This window comes from Lacerta agilis, chromosome 5 (genome assembly GCF_009819535.1).
Source record: "Lacerta agilis isolate rLacAgi1 chromosome 5, rLacAgi1.pri, whole genome shotgun sequence".
Taxonomy (NCBI): Eukaryota; Metazoa; Chordata; class Lepidosauria; order Squamata; family Lacertidae; genus Lacerta; species Lacerta agilis.
The window spans coordinates 32,656,934-32,679,810 of NC_046316.1; the positions used below are offsets into that span (position 1 = coordinate 32,656,934).

Consider the following 22,877-nt stretch of genomic DNA (forward strand, 5'->3'; position numbering starts at 1 on the left):
GTATTGGCAGAGTTATGACCATTTCTAGATCAGAATCGGGTACCAGGAGACCTTTCTTTAAAAAAAAAAAAAGAAATATATCAGAACAGACACACATGCACTGCCTGTTGACAATCATCACCATGGGAATGCTGCTGAATCCTCCCCAAAAAACAACAAAGCTCATCAACTGCCCTATTCTAAAGCTTTTGTGTTCTTTTGGAAGCCATGTTTCATCCACCCACATGCTTCTTGCAGCATGGTGTAGTGGTTAAGAGCGGTATACTCGTAAACTGGTGAACCCGGTTCGCGTCTCCGCTCCTCCACTTGCAGCTGCTGGGTGACCTTGGGCTAGTCACACTTCTTTGAAGTCTCTCAGCCCCGCTCACCTCACAAAGTGTTTGTTGTGGGGGAGGAAGGGAAAGGAGAATGTTAGCCGCTTTGAGACTCCTTCGGGTAGTGATAAAGCAGGATATCAAATCAAAAACTCTTCTTCTTCTTCTTCTTCTTCTCTTCTTCTCAGTTGCCCCATGTGGACTCTGAATCCTGCTGGCATTCACCAGCTGAGGCAGCTATTAGTGGGAATGATAATTACAAGATTCTTTGTTAAAATAAAAATTAATAAACCTTAACACTTTTTGTAAATCCATTCTTCTCTTTTTCACCATCTGCTAGTATCAATGAAATGACTTTTAAAATACGGTAGTGAAATGGTATCATGCCATTATATTCTTTTTAAAAGGTGACTTAATATAAGTCAGAAGATATGGGGCAATAGAGGAGCATGGCTTTGAATTCTTTCATTAAATGAAGCCATTGCATGCAGGGGCAGAGGAAGGGGGGTGCGGTAGATGTGGCCCACCCCGGGTGTCATCACTGTGGCCCACCCCGGGTGACAAAATGGCGGGTGGCACTCACCATGGGGCCTGCAGTACATCCAGCCGCACATCTCTCCTGAGAGAGATGCAGTGGCTTGGGTGTGCACAGCCTTCACGCTGCCCAAACAGTCCGCTCACGGCTGTAGGGTGGCTGAATGGGAGGAGGAAGGCAGACTCCGGAGGTCCTCCGGTGCGCCCTGCCCCTGGGCGCGACGCCCCAGATGCTCAAGCAGCTTCCTCCTCCATTGATTGCATGTAGTTTGTGGGTGTGCATGTAATTGAAAGGCATCATTAAGGGCTGGATCCTGGCATCTTTTACGTGCTAAAGGGCACAGCAGCAGCAAAAGGAAAGGGCATATATATGGGTAAGTTCGGCTTGTGCATATCCTGATTTATTAATGGTAAATGACTTTTTTAAAAACACTGCTCTTGGGTAGTTTTGAGTTATACATTATGCAATATACACGAGGTTACCAGTAGTTGCTGTATTGGTTACAGTCCTGTGGAGAACCAGTGACCTCCATAACTCTCTGGAAAATTCTAGAAGCAGATTCACCCCATGAAGTGATTGGGAGGTGGCTGCCTCTCGGTGTGGTTGCTTTTGCCATGTGATCAGCTTTCTCAGAAGGTCCGTTGTGCATGTCAACCACATTTGCAAAGTGTTATTTTTCATCAATCCAACATTAGCTCCATATGTCTGGGACGCGGGTGGCACTTTGGTTTCAACCACTGAGCCTCTTGGGCTTGCTGATCAGAAGGTCAGCAGTTCGAATCCACGCAATGGGGTGAGCTCCTGTTGCTCTGTCCCAGCTCCTGCCAACCTAGCAGTTTGAAGGCATACCAGCGCAAGTAGATAAATAGGTACCACTGCAACGGGAAGGTAAAGGGTGGTTTCTTGTGCTCTTTCACTTGTCCTCTGTGTGCCAATATTGGTTTGGTTATGCTGGCCATGTGACCCACAAAAGCTTTCTGTGGACAAAAGACGGCTCCCTTGGCCTGAAAAGCAAGATGAGTGCCATACCCCATAGTCGCCTTTGAGTGGACTTAACTGTCCAGGGGTCTTTTGCCTTTATCTTTACCTATTAACTCCATGTGAAAATTAATGTTCCTCAGGCCACACAGATGAGATTTGAATCAGCTACCTGCAGATTGATCATTGTACTCTTAACTGCTGTACTAAATGAACTGTTACACCTTGACTGCAGTCCTTTGACGACTTGACTTGAAAGTTGCCACACGGAACTCAGTTAAAATACCTTTTGAGAAGTTTGCGTAAGGTGATATTGGGAGTTGGGCAAGACTGAACCAATGATATCAACAGGACAGGATGTTCCTTATCCTTCCAGGAACGTGTTGTTTGTTCTTGGTGAAGAGTGGCAAGCTATTTAACCCGGACTATCTGCCAATTTATTCTCCAATACATGATATAGGTTTAAGCACATGTTCTTTACAGTAATGTTAATCTAGCTTTGTGGAGCCCAGTCTTGTACACCACACTGAAAGATGGATTTGCTTCCATTCACATCAAGGATGTGGCTTTTCACAATGGGGGCAGGATTGGTTCAAGTCCTTGTTACTTCAGGAATATTTATGAAAAGAAGAACTGCACACCCAGAGGCTACTATGAATGTTGTAAGCCATCTATCTTTTATTCTTTTATTTGCTTAACTCAAGGCATCTTTGGTTTTTAGTGCTGCTTATTTTTGCTATATTCCACATACCTAAAGTTTGTTTTCCATGGAATGCTGGGATTGCAGGGGGCAACAAAATAATGATGATGATGATGATGATGATGATGATGATGATGATTTTAAGATATGTACCCTGCCCTCTCGATACATCATTGCCCAGGGCAGCTTGCAGAGTTGTTGTTTTTTAATCATTCCCAAAGTAGCTCCCAATATCTGCTTCATGTAACCCCAGCGTTCTGTGAGCTTCATTTAGGTACCAGCAGTAGCAAGTTTAGCATATTTCCCTGCACATTATTATTGTTCAACAGCATTTTAAAAAATCATTAAGTGGTCCCTAAAGACCTTCAGCAATTTTCAATTGATCCATAGGTATTGGGTGGAGTTTGGGAACCATTGCTATTAAAGATATAGTCTTCTGTGGAAAAGAAGTGTCCAGGAGTTTTACAGTCCCAACCGAGCTCTGCCCTTTCTTTTTCCCCCTTCCACCAAGGGTGAAATAATTTCCTTCAGAGGGTATCCCAGTGAGACATATGAAGTGGTGACAGATGATGGGTATATCCTGAGTATTAACAGAATTCCTCATGGGAAAAGAAATAACCGGAATGGTTTTAAAAAATCACACCGCAGAGTAAAACGGTTTTTAATGGTTTTTAATTCATGAATTATGAAACATTCTGGCTTGCATGATCTCCATTTCCAGCTGCAAATTTCATTTCAGTGCAGCAGTTGGGAAAATGACAAAATCAGAGCATGGGCGCAACACAATTGATAGAACTTCACTGCTAATCCGTCAGTCTATGCACTGCACTATCAAGTGCAGGGAAAATAACATGTATGAACAATGTACAAGTTGCAAACATGTAGATCTGTGAAGTTACAAAAAGTGGTTTCCCATAAGTTAGTTCTGCAGTACAAGTAAAGGAAAACTATTCACACCATTTCAGTCTTGAGAATATTACTCTAATAAAGTTAACACCCTAAGATGTACCGGTACACATGTTCAGACAGTGCTAGAACAAAGAGATTAGCAGAGATTGGCACTCTTTGGGAAGCCTCGCCATCAGCTGGTTGCTGGAATTGGCATAGTGCTACACACAGAGCTTTGCAAGCCATGACAGTCCGCTGGATCACCTCACATCATTGTGACATCAGGTGACTGACAGTTGGTGAAGATAAGGCCCAAGCCTGCTGATCACATCCACTTCCCCGCCACTACTCTGCACTGACTGGCAGATGTTCTCCAGGGTTTCACAATGGGCTCTTTCCTGATCCCACCTGGAGATGCTACAGGCAGAACATGGAGCCTCCTAGGTATGAAGCAGGTGTTCTACCATGGAGGGCAGCATTCTAATACATGCACAAATCCTGCATTCCAACAAGTAGGGGTTCATATCAATGTGTATTTCAAAAATTATTTCCAGTTGTGCTTAGTCTCAAGGTGCCAGTCTTTCAGTAACTGTGACATAAAGGTAAAGGTAAAGGGACCCCTGACCATTAGGTCCAGTTGCGGAAGACTCTGGGGTTGTGGCGCTCATCTCGTGTTACTGGCCGAGGGAGCCGGCGTACAGCTTCCGGGTCATGTGGCCAGAATGACAAAGCTGCTTCTGGCGAACCAGAGCACCGCATGGAAACGCCGTTTACCTTTCTGCCGGAGCGGTACCTATTTATCTACTTGCACTTTGATGTGCTTTAGAACTGCTAGGTTGGCAGGAAACTGTGACATACCAGGCTACTTACAGGATGCAGGTTTACTGTTTTGGAACACTTGAATGTAGAGCTGGTCATCCTAACTCTGTGATGGGCAGTGGGGTGGAATTCAACTTAGTCATATTCATTAATTTCAATAGATCTACACTCAATAAAACTTAGTTCAATACCATCCAAATCATGTTTTCATATTGTCAGTTCCACAGATGTTAGCAAATAACTTGTTTCCACCTCACACTGCATAACAGAGTTTGGGAAGATCATAGTTCCTTTCTTCATGACTACAGTGGTACCTTGGTTGTCAAACGCCTTTGTTGTCAAACAAATCAGCCCCCGAACGTTGCAAACCAGGAAGTGAATGTTTGCAAACGTTTTTTGGAAGCCTAGCGTCTGTGGTGGATTCTGTGGCTTCCGATTGAGTGCAGGAAGCTCCTGCAGCCAATTGGAAGCTGCACCTTGGTTTTTGAACTGTTCCAGGAGTCAAACAGACTCCCAGAGTGGATTAAATTTGAGAACCAAGGTACCACTGTACTGTGATGAGAAGTCACTTGAGTTATGTCTCAACACCTCCATTAAAAATGCATGGATATAAATAATGATAAGCAGTTCAAAAATATTATTTCAAAGGGATTATTTTGTGTGAACAAACATAGGGATTTCTTTCCAAGGTGATTTTTTTAAAAAAATTATAGTGTTTGTAGTTGTTGTTGCTGTCGTCATCATCATAGACATGGACTCATGATGCTGAATTCCTGAAGGACTATTTCAGGATCACAAACTCACTGATAATTCTGCATAAACTCAATTATCTCTTTATACAAGTGCTGTGGGGCATCAAAGCCCCAGATGAAATCCAGGTGTGCCCAGTCAGGAATAAACTTGTGGTAAACTAGGTTTGAGACCTGAGGCAGCAACAGGGCAGAATCCTTTGGGGTTGAAGCCCAGTCGTTTCCACCACTCCAGAGAGCTGTTGGAACAGTCATTTGTTTAATATCATAGGAAGGTGCTGTTTCCTAAAAGAGAGGGGGAAATAACAGGTTAAAAATACTTTGTAAGTTAGGACTCTGCAAAAACCTCCTGATCAAAACACACACACACACACACACACACACACACACACACACGCTATGGGGGAATATAAATGAGTGCTTAATGTGCATAACAACTGGACATTGTGCAGATATACGATGATTTGTGGCGAATAAGCACATCATCCATGAAAAGGAACTTGTTCACATTTCCTGGTAAATATATACGGTTTCCAACAGGCTTTGAACAATGTGCATATATTGACTGTTTTTTGTACATTCTCAGGCCATTTCGCATAATCTCAATCAGGTCTTGTGGAATGTGCTGCATTTTGTGCATTCTGAGGAAATGAGGTGTTTTGTATGTGACACTAAGTCAAACTATCAGAGCCAACACAACCTGATAATAAGAATTATTCTATATTTCAGAGGGCCAGCTTTCCCAAGACTTATGCCCTTGGATGTTTTGGACTATAATTCCCATCATCTCAGCCAATTGGCTTTATTTCCTGGGTTGATGGGAGCTGTCATCCAAAACATCTGGAAGGAACTAGGTTGAAGAAGGTTGTTGCATGCAAAATTTGTCTATTTATTTCCTTTATCATATCATTCTCTGATAATGAAGTGTTCATGGAGCTTCATTTTATACTAACATTCCACAGAAGGAAGTCATATTGATGATAGAGGATCCTTTAAGCAAAATGGAAGTAATACACATATAGGCAGATAGAGAGAGACAGAGGGAAGGAGGGAGAGCCCATTTCATTTTTGCATTAGTGACATGAGCACCAAATCAACATAATTTCAGTTTCAAAAGAGATCATTCTTGCACATTTTGGATATCATCATACAAAGCAGACATCTGAGTTAGCAAATCTACATATGGATTTGAAGGAACATACATACTGGACAGAAGCAATCTATATAATGGTAACATATTGCTACATAAAATATTATTATTATTATTATTTTATTTATACCCTGCCCATCTAGCTGGGTTTCCCCAGCCACTCTGGGTGGCTCCCAGCAGAATAGCAAAACATGATAAAACATCAAACATCTGAAGGGCTGCCTTCAGATGTCTTCTAAAAGTCAAATAGTTGTTTATTTCCTTGACATATGAAGGGAGGGTTTTCCACAGGGCGGGCGCCACTACCGAGAAGGCCCTCTGCCTGGTTCCCTGTAACCTCACTTCTTGCAGTGAAGTAACCAGCAGAAGACCCTCGGAGGAGAGTGTAAATAATATCTTCATTTTATGACAAGGGACTGAGGACTGACACCTGGCATCTTGCAGATTTGTCAACAAACCTACATTCCCATATTAAATCTGAGAGAGAGAGAGATTTGATACAGAAATAAGCTATTTTCCAGGGAATCTGGAGACTACTTCCTATAGTAAATATGTATCTTATCTAAGAGATATTTTGGCAAATCCAAAACCTCTTTAACACCATAGAGGTATTGCTGGGCCAGCTAATTCCTCTGTTTGCATTGTAGAGTGTGTACTAATGAATCATATAACCACAAGGGTGTGATTAATGAAGATCAGTGCAAGTTTCCTTATACATTGGCACGACCATGAAAAACATTAAGATCTGGATAGGAGAATACAGATGTTGCGTAAGGACCAAAGAGCTTCATGGGCCATTGCTTAAACACTGTATAGAAGAGCAACATGATGCTAAATCTAATATTTTCATGCTTTAAGAACATACACGGTTCAGAGAAACAATTATAGACATAATTTAAAAGGAAGGCAGTCATATGGATCTATAAATCCAGAGAGCCAGTGTGGTGTAGTGGTTAAGAGTGGTAGACTCGTAATCTGGGGAACCGGGTTCATGTCTCCGCTCCTCCACATGCAGCTGCTGGGTGACCTTGGGCTAGTCACACTTCTCTGAAGTCTCTCAGCCCCACTCACCTCACAGAGTGTTTGTTGTGGGGGAGGAAGGGAAAGGAGAATGTTAGCCGCTTTGAGACTCCTTCGGGTAGTGATAAAGCGGGATATCAAATCCAAACTCTTCTAAATTAAGTACAGTAGCACCTGGTGGACTTCAGGAGGACATAAATGGGTATCTGTTATGTAACAAATTGAAGATGTACTTTTGTTGGAAATTATGCCACATTTCCTGCCATTCTAGTTATTCCATGACATTAATATACCGTATGTGTCTGTGGAATATTGGTTATTGCCATCACTGTATTTACACAATGCAGCAATGTAGCTTCATTTTCTGGTGAATGGAGTCCACCATGCCAGCCCAGCCCTTGCCCCCAGAGCTATGTGGGGCCACACTGTGCCTCCTGCTGCCTGTCTGCAGAGTGCGGAGCATGGCCCGCCAACATGGCTGTTGTTAGGCAAATCCCTGCAAGGCCCACAGAGAGGAATGCTGGACTGGGCCACACTAGGGTTGCCCCTTGCCTGCCTGCTTCCATCTGTACCTGCTCACTATCTAATTGAGAGCAAGCATGTGCTGGCTGGGCAGCCATTCAACAAGGTGGCCAGAGACACGGCAGTGAGGCTGGGCCAGATTCCAGGGCCCAGAAACCCCCAGAAACAGGGCAGGAATCCCTGCATAGGGGTGCCTGATTTGCACCACTTCAAAATTGTGTGCCCGGGGCCATGGTCCCGCTGCCCCCCTCATACTGCGCCACTGACACAGTGTGAGGAATTTCTATGAAATGGAGCTAGAAACTATTGTAATCAGACCAACAGTGCAATATTGTGAGTATAATAATAGCAGGTTCTTTCACTTATGTTCACTCATGATCCCTGTGGTGTCGAAATTTAAATTGGTAAGTTTATCATTATATTGACTTACTTACTTACTTACTTACTTGCTTGCTTGCTTGCTTGCTTACTTTCAAACATTCCTATTTTTGAGTTATGGTTCTAATGTTATATGCATTGCTTTAACAGATGATTGCGTTTTTTGCAAACCTGTACCAACTGAAGGTATAGCAAAATAGTCCACTGAAGAAGCATAAAATGCTATAATGTGTTTGGTATTTCAGTTATCCAGAAAGTTTGATTAAAAAACATTTAAAATATCTTATATAGCCATATCAGCTATCTAATTAATATAATTAAAGAAGTATAAGAATATCTCATGCACTGTACAGAAATTTTCTTTTTATTCAGTTTATTGTATAATTGTAGATATATTATTTTGATAAATAGACAGTTTATGGATTTGCATATTAGATTTTGTTAACATATTCATGGGCATCACAGCCATTAGAAGATATCGGAAGGCAGCCCTATAGTGGGAAGTTTTTAATGGTTGGTGTTTTTTTTAAATGTTTTTATATATGATGTAAGCCAGCCAGAGTGGCTGGGAAAACGCCAGATGGGTGGGACATAAATCATTATCATTTTCATTACATTTTGTGTATATAAAGCCTGGTTATAAACGTCATTTAAGATTATGACCTTTAACTATTTTGTTTCATATTGAAGTTACATTTTATCCACCATGTATTATATGAACAGCAGCCTTTGCCATAAGTAGCTATTGCCATACCTTACCGATGTCTACCATCATATAAACAGAGGAGGGAGGGGAGGAAAAAGAGAGAGAGAAAGAGGGAGAGAGAGATGCAATTAGTGAAAAATTCTTACCTGGTTATGGCGAGCCATGTTCTCCTCCTTGCTACCCCAGTCAAAGCCTTCGAACTTCCCACTCCTCATATTCTGAAAAAAGAAGTGCACCATATTTTGAAAAAACTAAATGGGGAAATAATAATTATTATTATTGCTGTTTATTATTATTATTAATCAATAAATACCTGAGGATCATAGTGTAGTTTACTATATAAAAACACAAAATTACATAACATAATAACAAAACAATACGCACAGACACAACAGACATGCGAGGAACATACAAGACAAGAAAAAGTTCTTACCATCTGCTTTTTATTCAATATTTACAGAGAGAGGCTTGGAACACAGCCTCTTGGGATAATGGCGTCATCCCGAGTGACTCTCCACCCCCCTTTTCTCCCACTTCCTCATTCGTCATTGTCATCATCTCCCTATGGGTGCCGCTGAGAGCCCACTGTTTCCTAGCTCTTTGCTCTACTACCTTCAAGGCTCGCTGGGTTCTGGGAGAGAGGGGGTCTGGAATGCTTTCTAAAGACATTGTGTCTATCAGCTATCCTCACTCTGGTGCTTCCTCTTCCCCCTCCATGTCTCCCATCATTTCCCAGCTTCCCCCCTCATCTCCCTCTTATCTGTTTCCTCCCTCATACTCCTGTTGCGCGGCCAGGCGAAGTCCCCCCAAACCCCGGGGCAGCCCCTGAGGGAAATAACAACTCATGACAACGTTGTATGGGATTAAATTGGCCACAACTTTATTAATATTTCAGATGTAGGAAGACCTTGGCTCAGGCATTGGGCGTTTATCCTTCCCAGCCCCCCAGCTGGGGTTCTGGGTAACTTCAGGGTTATCCAGCATGATTGGGAAGTGGGCTAGTCTGGAGAACATATGTTCAAGCAGATAGCCCACCCCCTATGTTCGCCGCCGCTGGAAGGGGAGGGCAATGACGACCCTGGGCGTTTGGTCAATGCCTCCCCCTGAGACCCCTTTAACGGGAACCCTGTTATCACCACCGCAATGGGGGCGGGGGTCACTGCCCCACGCCCCCCATCCTGTAAATGACTAAAGGATTCCGCCCAAGGCCTGCAACCGCCAAAGTTGTGACGAATTGCTACGGGAAAGGCAAAACCTGCCAATGCAGGGAAATTCCTTTCCGGCCCTTTAACAGCAACCTTGTCATAGCAGCGCCTGTGTGGCTGTGTGGTGTGGAAAAAGGTGGTTAAACCTGCAAAGTAAACATCAATTGAGGGAGTGGAGGGTGGGGAAGCTCTGAATCCAAACGGTCGCTTCCCAGGTATGCCTCAATCTCTATTGTGTGTACTGCATAATCCCTCCTTCTACCTGGCCAATCCCCCCGGCAACACCTCCCCAGCTGGGATTCGGTGGCTGCTAGAGTAGGTGTAGTCCACAGGTATCCCAACCTGGGGAAGGCAAGCCAGACCAACTACCAGGAGCTGCCACCATGATCTAATGGGTCTCCTCGCAACCTCGCAACATGCGCACCCCATTTTATGTGGGGAACGCTCATTGTAATTCTTAACTGTCTTCCTCTTCTCTGGAAGAGTCAGGCTGGGGAGGAGGTCTCCACCATTCCTCCCTTACAACCAGTTTAAAAGGCCATAGGTTGTGTAATTAGCCAAAGGTCAGGGAGAAGAGGCATGTTTTTGCTCAGTGCCTAAAGATATGTAATGAAGAGGCCAGGTGAGCCTCCTTGGGGAATGCATTTCCAAATGGGAAGCTACAGTAAAAATGGCCAGTTCATATGTGGCTATCCTCCAAATCTTTCATGGAGGATTAAACTTATGGGGACTTAAGTAAGTTAAAATATATACCAGGTACCTGGAACTTCCATGTCACAAGACAATCTTATTCTGCCAGGGGATCCAGTTTGGCCCAAACACTTCTCCCAAATTCTCCCACCTACTATCCAGCTGAGATCGCCGCTGAGGCCAGTTGATGGGGTGGGTAGGTGAAAATCCTACTGCGTTTGCCAGAATTCCATTCAAATCCCTTCCCAATTCAGAAAGGAGTTTCTCTTAAAAGACTTGTTAATACAGATCAGCAAGAGGTCTGCATCAGACTCTCCAGCAAAAATAAAGGGGAGGGATTAGTTTTAGCAGCACCTTGCAACACACTTTGAAATCATCCATTGCTACATCAGGTTATTGAAAGGTAGGCAGCCCCACCCTGCTGTTAAATGTGACCTACGAAACTGATCTGGATAAGAAACTCCTGTGGTGTCAGTAAGATTCCCCAACCCTGTTTTGTTTTCACAGGGCCATGCAGAAATTACCAGCAACTACATTCAAGACCAGGTGCTCCCATATCATGGCACTTCTTTGCCAGCCTTATGCTACTGACACACAGCCTTCACTAGCCTGGAGCCCTCCAGATGTTTTGGACTACAATTCTCATCAACCCCAGCCAGCGTGGCCTGGTTGATGGGAGTTGTAATCTAAGCAAGTTGGCACTACCAAAACCTGAGTTATTCATTAAGACACAAATCAACAAAATACTGCAGAAATGTGGTGTTTGTTTATCTAAATACAGAAGGAATATATTGTGAATAAAAACAAAACAAATTCACTGGGGAAATGAGTATATTTGTTGCTGGTGAAATACTGCTCTTTGGTCATTAAAAAAATCACATTAGTTTTAATTCCTTTATTAAAGAAGAAAATATTTTTGTTGTAAAATATGTAAAAAGAGAGTCTGAGTTATTGAGTTGAATGCTTCCTTCCGTTACATTTCTTGATCTCATTCTTAATAGCCTGTTCTTTTGAAAATGATCAATATTCTCAAAGCTTTAATCAATACACAAAGCTTCTTTTAACAGAATTGAGGATTTAGGTGCTACCTGACGCCAGTGAAACAAGTTCTGGATAGATGTCCCAGCTGGGCAGTGTGACAAATATACATTGATTCGAGTCTGAAAGAAAGAGCAAAGTGATAAGCTGAATTTATCTCAAAGTGTAACAGCCATTTCAATTCCATTTGGTTTGTTTGAACAAAACGAGTGCACCAGAGCTCAACATCTGGATATCATCCAGGAATCAGTGTTTAAGTAGCAATTACATGCAAGTTTTGGAGATCAACTTGACACTTCAGACTAAATATTTTCTCTTGTCCAGTTTTTCTCAGGATAAAACATTTACTAAGAAGTAAATTGTACTGTGTTCAACCAAATTACACCCAGGTAACGATGCACATGATTACAGCCCAAATTATAATATTTTTCATTATATAGTACAACCAGGGCAATTGCAGACATATCAAATAACATTCATTTGTGCAGTGGGCCATGGCATTGTGTACATTCCTCCTGTATGACATGAATTCACTCCACCCTACTTTGGTGCCATGTCCAGTTGTGTTACCAACCATGGTTAAGGGCCACTCCTGGAATCTTATCAGGAACTATGAACTGAAACTCAGGAATGCTCTTAGCTATGGTCCTATTGCATCATGGTGGCAAGGAAGATGCAGCCTTCTTTTGACCCATAAGGCATTGCCTGCATTCTGTTTTGAGGAAGTGGACCCCTGTATGGGGAATTTCACAAGGGCCCCCAAGCACCTTAACCAGGCCTTGGTGCACACCATGACTTCTCACTTCTTCACATGTTTCTTGGGCTGATGTGCACCATCTTTCAATGCACACAAATATTAAGTTCCAGTTTACAAGTATCTGTACACAAAGCCATATTGGTTTATTTTGTTCTTATTTTTGCTCTCATTTTTATTGTGTATTTAATATTTGTTACATTGTATTGTATCAAGGAATGTGGCAACTGTGCCCTCTTAAGGTTTCTGCCTTGATGCTACCAGACAAGAATTTTACAACAACAACAACAACAACAACAACAACAATAGCTCTGCCCATTCGGACACCTCTGAAGATATTTCACCCCATTCTGCAAGTCTTGGTTAAATTTGAGATGACAATTTCAACCTTCACCAACTTGGACATCTCTGAAGATATCATTGCCCAATATGCAGGACAGCTCCAACCAATCAGGTTGCCTCTCAATATATCATTGCCAGACTTTGTACTAGGACTGCTGAGGTGGATATATTAGTCTTCAACTATGTTTGCATGCAGGACACCATTTTGAATCAAGAAGGTAGACCAATTTAACTCAAATTAAATACTTAAACTTAAGTGGCAGTCCTGGGTTGGTTTTTGTTTGTGCGCACAGCCCAAAATATCACAAATTACACTATCCACTAGTGCTCGATGAAGTAGTCATCTGGGATCCACCTCAAGCTCATTTTCTCCAGGGGTAATTAAGATATGGATGTTATAAGTAGCAATCATTTCAAAGAAGCCTCCACATACTTTTCTTTAGATCACACTCTTTACCTCCTATTATGTAGTTAGAAATCTTACCAGATTCATGTTTTTCACATTAAAGCCATTCCCTAGGAAGAAAAAACTGCCACAGACATGATCAAGTAAGAAACGATTACACAGGTTAGTAGCAAACCATTTAGAAATTTTGCCTTGAGCAGCAAGCTGCTTGGTTCCCAATATTTCCTGCCAAAACAAAAAAAAAACATTAGTACATACTGTAGGTCATTTTGTTAGTCAAGACTGCTTCCCTAGAGATACTTCCAGCAATATCAGGTAGCAAGAAAATATCACAGACAGTATTATGAGAATCTTCTACTCAGATTGTTAGGCCAGAATGCCCATTCAACAATCTATGGCCATAATAATAATAACAATAATTCAAATCCCACATGCATAGTCAAGCAAAAGGACCTTCTGCTATATTCAAGACATGGGCATTGTAATTACAGCCATCGAAGAGACAGGATGGCACAGTTAAAGTGCATCTTGAGATGTATGCAATGTGCAACTGGTGCCCTTCCAACGTGGTTCGGGAACAGGCCAGATAGTGTTGGTTCCCAGAACATGAACATCATTTCAGTAGGAGCCCAAATATGCAATAGACTTGCAGTTATGCAAACATAGCCACAAATAGCCAATAGCCAAATAGTTGTGCTGTGCTTGAAATCACTTAATTTAGGGTTGCCATGCGTCCGGACATATCCAAAATACCACATTCAGAAGTGCTATTATGTGTCCAGATGTAGGGAATTTTAAAAAAATCAACAACTTGAAATATGGCAATCCTACTTAATTCCCTAGTAATTTCAGCACCCCTTCTCTATTGTCTACATGGTAACATAAGGGAGAATGATTTTACTGCCTTGTCTTGACTTCTCCAGGTTGAGAATACAAGGAGTGGCTTCTCCAGGTTGAGAATACAAGGAGTGGCTGTTCCCACAATCTGAAAAGGGCACTTCAATCTGATTTTGTCTAGGGTAGAAATAGTGCAGCATAGCAGCCAAGGGTGAGCTGTGAATCATAAAGCCCCCAAGGTAATCAAATATCCCACTAGCCACAGTCAGTATGGGGCTTTAGACAATCCACAATCTCTCGTTCTCAGTCCTCCCACCAACCAGACTCTAATCTGGGAACAAAACTGATCATGTTACAATGTTGTTGTATGAATTACTGAGCTAAAAGTGGGTGAGGGGACATTTGGCCAACACAGAAGCCCCTAAAAGCCTCCAACATGATCAACAAATGTTTCTGATCCCAGAAAATGGGCTCAGGTGCCTGTAACTGCCCACCACAATGTGATCATCCCAAGTTATTTCTCAGTAGATTGGTTTGGCTCTCTTGTCCTATACTCATACTGTACATTGTTTAATACTTTAAATAAACCAACACTGTAATAAATACACTCTCCTATAACTGTCCAGCATTATTGCTTTAAAGGCAGCTGAGTTACGCACAGGTGTAATATGCCATCATACTATCAAGATCTTCATGGAACTTCTATATATACAGTTTCCCCTATCGGTGGGAACTGTAAGTTTGTACCAAGTGCTTTCATTTGGGCACTTGAGGATTGCTCTCAAACCAGCACCTCTTTTTTTCCCTGCCCACAGCAGGTGTTTTGTGCTGGCACCCATGATACAGCAAGACAGAAAAATGGGCACCCCAATTTTTACAGAGGAGCTTAGACTGAGCAACACTCTGATACCAAATTTCAGCATTCGCCAGCTTGAACAGTTTAGGTGTCTGTGAGAATGACAAATGGCCTCAGGTCAAATGATGGGTACATTCCCAAGTTCTTAGCTACAGCCAGAGATATTTGCACCCTCTATTTTAAACAAATATTTGGTCCAAAATGCATACTTTCAACAAGTATTCAGAAGTGTGAAGGAGCACAGTTGAATGTGGGCTGATAGAATAAAGCATGTTGACCACTGGTGCCAATCCAAAGAACATTTTTATCTTCTGGGCGAGCTGTGGCATGGTTGAAAATGCAATGAATGCTAAGAAACAAGATGGGAAATAAAAACAGAAGATAAATGAATATAGCAGGCACTACTGCCTTGATCACAATACAAGAAAAAAAAAAATCTTGGCCTACTTTTCTCTTAACACAAAAGCAATAAAGTACAGTCAAACTTCAGTTCCCGAACAGCTCCGTTTGGAACGCCGAAAACCCAGAAGTAAATGCTCCAGTTTCTGAACATTTTTCGGAAGCCAAATATCAGACATGGCTTCCGCTTGAGTGCAGGAAGCACCTGCAACCAATCAGAAGTTGTGCCTTGGTTTTCAAACGTTTCAGAAGTTGAATGTATTATATTTGACAACCGAGATTTGACTGTATACATTATTGTAAGGCCTGTGAGGAATGGCTTATGGTCACATGCTTCAAGTCAAAAGAAATATTGGAAAGTCCATGCTCATATCCCCTCCTCTTAGGAGCCTTAATAAAGTACTTCCAGGATTGTTAAGCTACAGCTTCCTGTTAGATCCTAACTTACCCATTGTGGTGCCCTGGGAATGACCAACATAAAATATTTTCTCTTGTCCAGTTTTTCTCAGGATAAAATTTATTGAAGCTGGAAGGTCATATTTAGCCATTTCATCAAAACTGCAAAGTAAAGGAATAACAGACTGTGTTTTCAGATTTGCATACAGACTTCTCCAGCCAATGCAATACAGAGATCATCTCTTCCATGGACTACCAATTCTCTGAACATTTGTGAAACAATCTGATTTAAATTAAGCCATATCTTTAGATAATTCCATTGGCACTGTTCACTAGCAGTCAATACAACACTATGAACTGTTCACTGAAAACTTAAAAAGTCTACCACATAGTTCACAGTGGCCATGGGGTTCCTGCAATGTGACAGTTTTAACAGGCAAGCTCTCCCTAAATGTCAAATATCAGCACCTGGAGAGTCAAATAAGTCATGACTCTAGAACACATATGCACAGAATAGGAATTGCCAGTAGAGTGCCTATAAACCTGTTGGGTGGTATGAAAATAAAACACAGACAGATTAGAAGTGGGAGAGGAATGCTTCTGTTGCTGACACTAGTGTGACTCTAATACTGGAAGCAAAATGAGAAACAAAAAGCTTTTTTAAAAAACCTCTGCCTCTGCCTCACCTCCCTGCACATCTGAGGAGCTTCAAATTCTGGCCAAGTAATCAGTAGGACCCACACTTAGTCCTAGGGGTGCCGACTTCAGCCGCAGATTATGGGTGCCCAGCAGTGTGTGCAATGTAATGTGAGGTCATGATGTCAAATTGCCCCTTGATGTCATGAAGTCACATTACATTCCACGCACCACAGTGGCACCTAGGAGCCCTGGAAGTCACCTTGGAGGCCCTGTTGTATGGGTGCTGAGCACCCACAACAAAAATTTGGCACTAGCACTTGGTCCTCCTACATAAAATCTAGTTACATCCAAAGCCAACCTGATTTGCTAATATCTACGGAGTTTAGCAATGCCTTATATATAGTGGGAGGGTGGGGTGGGGTTTTTTCAGGAGGGTAGTAGGAGATGGGTGATTGACTAAATGGGTATGGTAAGCCTGTTGACAACTGTTAACGACTGAAATTAGTCCAACAGGAAAAAGCAAGGGATAGTATGCAGGTGATTAGCATATCTCATTACCCCACCCCACCCTCCCACTATATATAAGGGTCTGGTGACTTCTGTTTCAGTGTATCTGAAGAAGTGTGCATGCACATGAAAGCTTATACCAAGAACAAACTTAGTTAGTCTCTAAGGTGCTACTGGACATTTTATAATTTTTATTTTTATTTTGTCAAAGAGTTTCAGTGCCTGCTGTGCTTGTAGAGACTGATACAGGAGAGACATGTTTTGTCACAGCTGGGGCAGATGAAGGCATCTGGTTCTACTGGTGCAGGTGTACCATGCCATTTCTCATCCCAGTGGTAATTTCTCCTCTGTTCTTCACTGTGGATATACCACCTATCTGTCTCCAGGCACTGCTTTTGTCTGCAAGAGATTCCCACATGGTGGGGTTAATGTTACTAGCCTTCACATCATGTTTGCAAACATCTTTGTAATACACAGTTGGTCAGCCAGTGAGCTTGCTGCCTGAAGTCAGCTCCCCACAGAGCACATCTTTGGGGGATCTTATCATCTTCCAGTCTTCATCAGAGCATCTAATTCCCCACATGAACAATATGTGCTGTTTGTTTGTTTAAAGAAACAACTACCAATTATATTTATTTGGAAATAAATTTCTATACCTCCAGATTATCAGGGTGCTGTTCAATGTTGAAACAGAAGAGGAAGAGCATGGCAGATTAAAAACACCAAAAGGAAAACTAGGAACCAGAAACACATAATGAAGTTTAGAAAGCTCACTCTACCTGAATCGCCAGAATTCTTCTTGCTCCACATTATAGCTGATGTGTTTCATGGACCAGGTGCTTCCTCTACTGTTTCCTAGCCAAACATCATAGCCAGCATCAGCCAGTAAGAAGCCCAGGCTGTTCTCCAGAGACGTCACCCAGTTACTGCTAGCGCCAAACAAGCCATGTTGCAGAAACACTGCGGGTTTTTGATCTAAAATGGAAGTCTTTTAAGTATAGTTACTGGGTATAAGAGTGTTTCTTCAGTGTTTCTTTCCAACAAGACAGTGATCCATCAGAACCTTGAACGGCAGTTGTCATTCCATACTTCAAGTAGCAGCCAGTGAAGTGGTGCAGGTGTGGCAATGTTAATCTCGTGGCTTTCCAACAAACTCGGTTGCTTGTGCTTACAGAGAGGGAGAAGGGAAGGGAGCAGTGCATGTTGGCAGAGCCAATCCAATTCCCTCACCTCTATGTGCAACACCAGGTCAAGCTCCCCCAACCTTGCATCTCCCCTCTTCCTCTCAATAAGCTCCAGTGAACCAAACTGTTGGGAAATCAGGAGAGCAATGGTACTCCACAAATGCCACTTCACTGGAAGCTACTGCATATCAGCTACTATAAACTTGGGACACAAAACGTGCATGGGCAGCAATTTGGGGGGGGGGGACACTTGCTTTACATATTGCATTCATGATTTATTCCAGGCAACTTGACTAGACAGGACTCTAGCAATCTCTCACCCCAGCCCTACTCCCATGGTGGAGTCTACCTCTTTCTTTTAACAGCATTTTTTTTTTTTTTGGCGAAATCATTGCAGGAGATCTTGGGGGCCTTATCAGACACCGGTGGCGCAGGTGGTTCTGTTAAATTATGAACCACCTGAAAGAGTCTCCTGCTGCTGTTTTCTGCAGATGCAATAAAGGCTGTGAGGAAGATCCTCTTCACTGTCATTATCGGCACTTGGTAGGCTCGACGTTGAGCTCTAACCTGTGTCTGGTCCGATTCAGAATGAATTTTCCACCACCGGTGCTCTAGCCATATCAACGATTGTTTCCTTGCCCTCAGCTCTGGGGAAAACCATGGGGCTATCCAGGCTCCATGCAATCGGAGAGGGCACTTTGGAGCCAGACAGTTGATAGCCCTGCTTAATTCTGCATTCCAGCGGGCCACCAAGGAATCAACTGAAAGGCCATCAATGTGGGATAAAATATCTCCTACCACTCTCTGGAAACCATTTGGATCCATTAAGTAGTGGGGGTGGACCATCCAAATCAGTCCCACCTCCTGGCAGAGGGGAAGGGTCATGGAGAAGTCCAGTTGCACCAGGAAGTGATCTGACCATGGCACTTCTTTTGTTTCACTTTTACTTAGTGTCAGATCACCGACATCCATAGAGGTAAACACCAGGTCTAAGGCATGTCTAAGGTTCATTTTGCTGCTGCTCTTTAGTTGGGATTTCTTGGTCTTTTCACCTTTGTGTATAGATTACTCACGCTGCTGTTGTCGCATACAGGAAGAGATTAAGTACCTTCTTGAGGATATCAGAGTTTGTTATTCCTAAAAGGGAGGCCTCTGGTTTGGGGGGGGGGGGTGTCATCTTTAACATTTTTTTCAGTTCCCCATATATGGCTTGCTTACATGCCTACCACATGTGGAAGAAGATGCCCTCCATCTCTTGGCATTTCCAGCATGACTTGCCCCCCTCCCTTTTTCTTGCAATTCACTTCTCACTCAAGAAAAAGCTGCATACAACACACAAAGCCATTGGGCAATGCAATTGGCAGTGTCACCAACTCTTCACAGTCCTGGTTTCTTTCTCCTTTTTTATTATTCAGGCAGTGACCCTCTATAAATGGCAGAAGCAAATTTATCTTAAATGAATGCAAAAACACTCTTTTGTAACTAAAGCGATTTCCCCCCACAAAAAAAAGATTGCATGCAGTTCCCTATGACTTGGGTCAAGAAGGTATGGACAGCACAGCTACGTCAGGACAAAAAAAGGCTGATGTCAACATGGACTATGAACTATTTATTCCAGCTTCCTCATCTCCTTGTCATCATATTTCCATACTTCTTTAATAGTTCAGGAAAGGAGTAAAAAGCACTTGGCCTCAACTACCTATATGGCCTATCTCAGTGTTTTTCAACCACTGTTCCGCGGCACACTAGTGTGCCGCGAGATGTTGCCTGGTGTGCCGTGGGGAAAATTGAAAAATTACTTTATATATAGTCAATATAGGCACAGAGTTAATTTTTTTTAACATTTTCTAATGGTGGTGTGCCTCGTGATTTTTTTCATGAAACAAGTGTGCCTTTGCCCAAAAAAGGTTGAAAAACACTGGCCTATCTTTTGCAATATTATAGAAAAAATATAAGAAGGACACACTCAAAAATCCTAATAATAGTGCACATTACCAAACAAACTGCCTATGTTCTTTTGCACTAAATCAAACTTTAGCAAAGCAAGAATTCATCATTTAATAATAATAATAATACCCAAAATATTGAACATTTGTATATATGCATACACGCAATATATACCTCAAAGCACACACTCACCCTTGTTTGACTGATTTCTTTTGCCATGAGGGATTCTGTTAATACTCAGAATATAACCATCGTCTGTAACCACTTCATATTCCTCACTGGGATATCCACTGAAAGAAATAATTTCGCTCTGCAGGGCAGAGAGGGTGTGATTGGAAAGGTTAACAAGCAACTGTAAGATGTCTACAGACCACTGCTTTTTTCTAGAAAAATAGGTGGTGGTACTCACCATGAAGTTTTTATAGTAAGTCCCATACTTTTAAACAAACAAACAAACAAATAAACAGAGGCACCGGTACTGTGTATCCTTGAGTACCCCCTGGAAAAAAAGCACTACTAAACACTTATTTTCCACATAATGCAATTGATAACTGGAGTGTGCAGATGGGTGATAAGCCAGAAAAGGTAGTAAGGCTGTCTCACGCAATCACTTTTTTGTCAGTTCCAAAAATGTCCAAGAACTGATTACCTGCCTCCCTCTGCTGAAATTAGAAACGAAGGGAGCCTTTTGTTGCAGAATGTCTTCCCAGGATACCTTCCCAGCCAATTGCTGCTGTTGCTGCTGTCCTCTCCCTCTCCCTTGGACCACTTGAAAATTGCTGAGGGACTTGGTGAACCACTGAATGATTTTTGTTCTTGCTGTTGAACAATTATAATGCACTGTGCAGGATGCTAGAGTTTCTACTGCAAAGCACCTAATTGACATTCACAGAGCACTGGTGTTCCATGAAACAAATGCTGGGAACTTTATTGAGATTGGAAAAAAATAAAATTCCAAGCTACCCTGAGCAATGATGCATTGGGAGGAGAGGGTACTATTTCAAAATATTATTATAATAAATATTTTCTTGTCCCCTAAAACCCCAGCAGTCCATGGAAAATGAGCTTCGGGGATGTGGAGTACAGCACCATTAAGCAACACTAATTATCAAAGATGCCTTGAGCTAAGAAGATGAGGAAGGAAAAGGTAAATGACTTACAGTATTCATAGTCGCTTCTGGGTCTACATTCCTTCTTTTCCACAATATCCCTGGACTAATAAGCACTTGGACCAAGCCTGCCCCCATTATGAAGAGCCATATCATTGATTTGCGTGGAAGCAAATCCATCTTTCAGCCCAGATGTACAAGACTGCTCCTCAACAAAGCTAAATTAAAGATGTACTTAGGTTCTTAGATGTACTAAGAAGATGTACTTAGGTTCTGCAGAATGAAATGACAAACAACATGACTTTAAATAGGTTGACATTATTTGTCAAGAGCAAACAACACCTTCCTGGAAAGGCAAATCATCTCTAATTAATATGATTGGTTTGGTCTTGCTTAACGTCCAGGTTATTCCTCTGATGTAATGGAGCCTCGTAACGTCCAGGACATTCCTGTGGATGGAGGCTCATAACATTATACAGGAGGCAGCAACGAAAACCATCCCAATGAAAAAGAAATGCAAGAAAGCAAAGTGGCTGTCCAATGAGGCCTTACAAATAGCGGGGGGGAGAAGGCAAGCAAAATGCGAGGGAGATAGTGAAAGATACAGAAAATTGAATGCAGATTTCCAAAGAATAGCAAGGAGAGACAAGAGGGCCTTTCTAAACGAGCAATGCATAGAAATAGAGGAAAATAACAGAATGGGAAAAACCAGAGATCTGTTCAAGAAAATTGGAGATATGAAAGGAACATTTCATACAAAGATTACCACAATTAAGGAAAAAAGTGGAAAGGACCTAACAGAAGCAGAAGACATCAAGAAGAGGTGGCAAGAATACACAGAGGAACTATACCAGAAAGATATGGAGGTCTCATACACCCCAGGTAGTGTGGTTGCTGACCTTGAGCCAGACATCCTGGAGAGTGAAGTCAAACGGGCCTTAGAAAGCCTTGCTAACAACAAGGCCAGTGGAAGTGATGATATTCCAGCTGAACTATTTAAAATCCTAAAAGATGATGCTGTTAAGGTGCTACACTCAATATGCCAACAAGTTTGGAAAATTCAGCAGTGGCCAGAGGATTGGAGAAGATCAGTCTACATCCCAATCCCAAAGAAGGGCAGTGCCAAAGAATGCTCTAACTACCGCACAATTGCACTCATTTCACACGCTAGCAAGGTTATGCTTAAAATTCTACAAGGCAGGCTTAAGCAGTACGTGGACCGAGAACTCCCAGAAGTGCAAGCTGGATTTCGAAGGGGCAGAGGAACCAGAGACCAAATTGCAAAGATGCGCTGGATTATGGAGAAAGCTAGAGAGTTCCAGAAAAACATCTACTTCTGCTTCATTGACTATGCAAAAGCATTTGACTGTGTCGACCACAGCAAACTATGGCAAGTTCTTAAAGCAATGGGAGTGCCTGATCACCTCATCCGTCTCCTGAGAAATCTCTATGTGGGACAAGAAGCTACAGTTAGAACTGGATATGGAATAACTGATTGGTTCAAAATTGGGAAAGGAGTACTACAAGGCTGTATATTGTCTCCCTGCTTATTTAACTTATATGCAGAATTCATCATGCGAAAGGCTGGGCTGGATGAATCCCAAACCGGAATTAAGATTGCCAGAAAAAATATCAACAACCTCAGATATGCTGATGATACAACCTTGATGGCAGAAAGTGAGGAGGAATTGAAGAACCTTTTAATGAGGGTGAAAGAGGAAAGCGCAAAATATGGTCTGAAGCTCAACATCAAAAAAACTAAGATCATGGCCACTGGTCCCATCACCTCCTGGCAAATAGAAGGGGAAG

At 42.2% G+C, this 22,877-nt stretch overlaps 1 protein-coding gene across 1 annotated transcript; it reads right to left on the reverse strand.

The window, feature by feature from the left end:
- Window positions 1–4,753: 4,753 nt before the first annotated feature.
- Window positions 4,754–21,329, reverse strand: LOC117046810 (putative lysosomal acid lipase/cholesteryl ester hydrolase). Its single transcript, XM_033149221.1, has 9 exons — window positions 21,120–21,329; window positions 20,152–20,269; window positions 17,608–17,803; window positions 15,735–15,844; window positions 15,097–15,236; window positions 13,273–13,419; window positions 11,743–11,814; window positions 8,906–8,977; window positions 4,754–5,268 (listed from the first exon to the last, which is right to left on the reverse strand). The coding sequence occupies exons 1-9, from the start codon at window positions 21,246–21,248 to the stop codon at window positions 5,035–5,037; spliced, it is 1,218 nt and encodes a 405-aa protein (XP_033005112.1). The 5' UTR covers window positions 21,249–21,329; the 3' UTR covers window positions 4,754–5,034.
- Window positions 21,330–22,877: the final 1,548 nt, after the last annotated feature.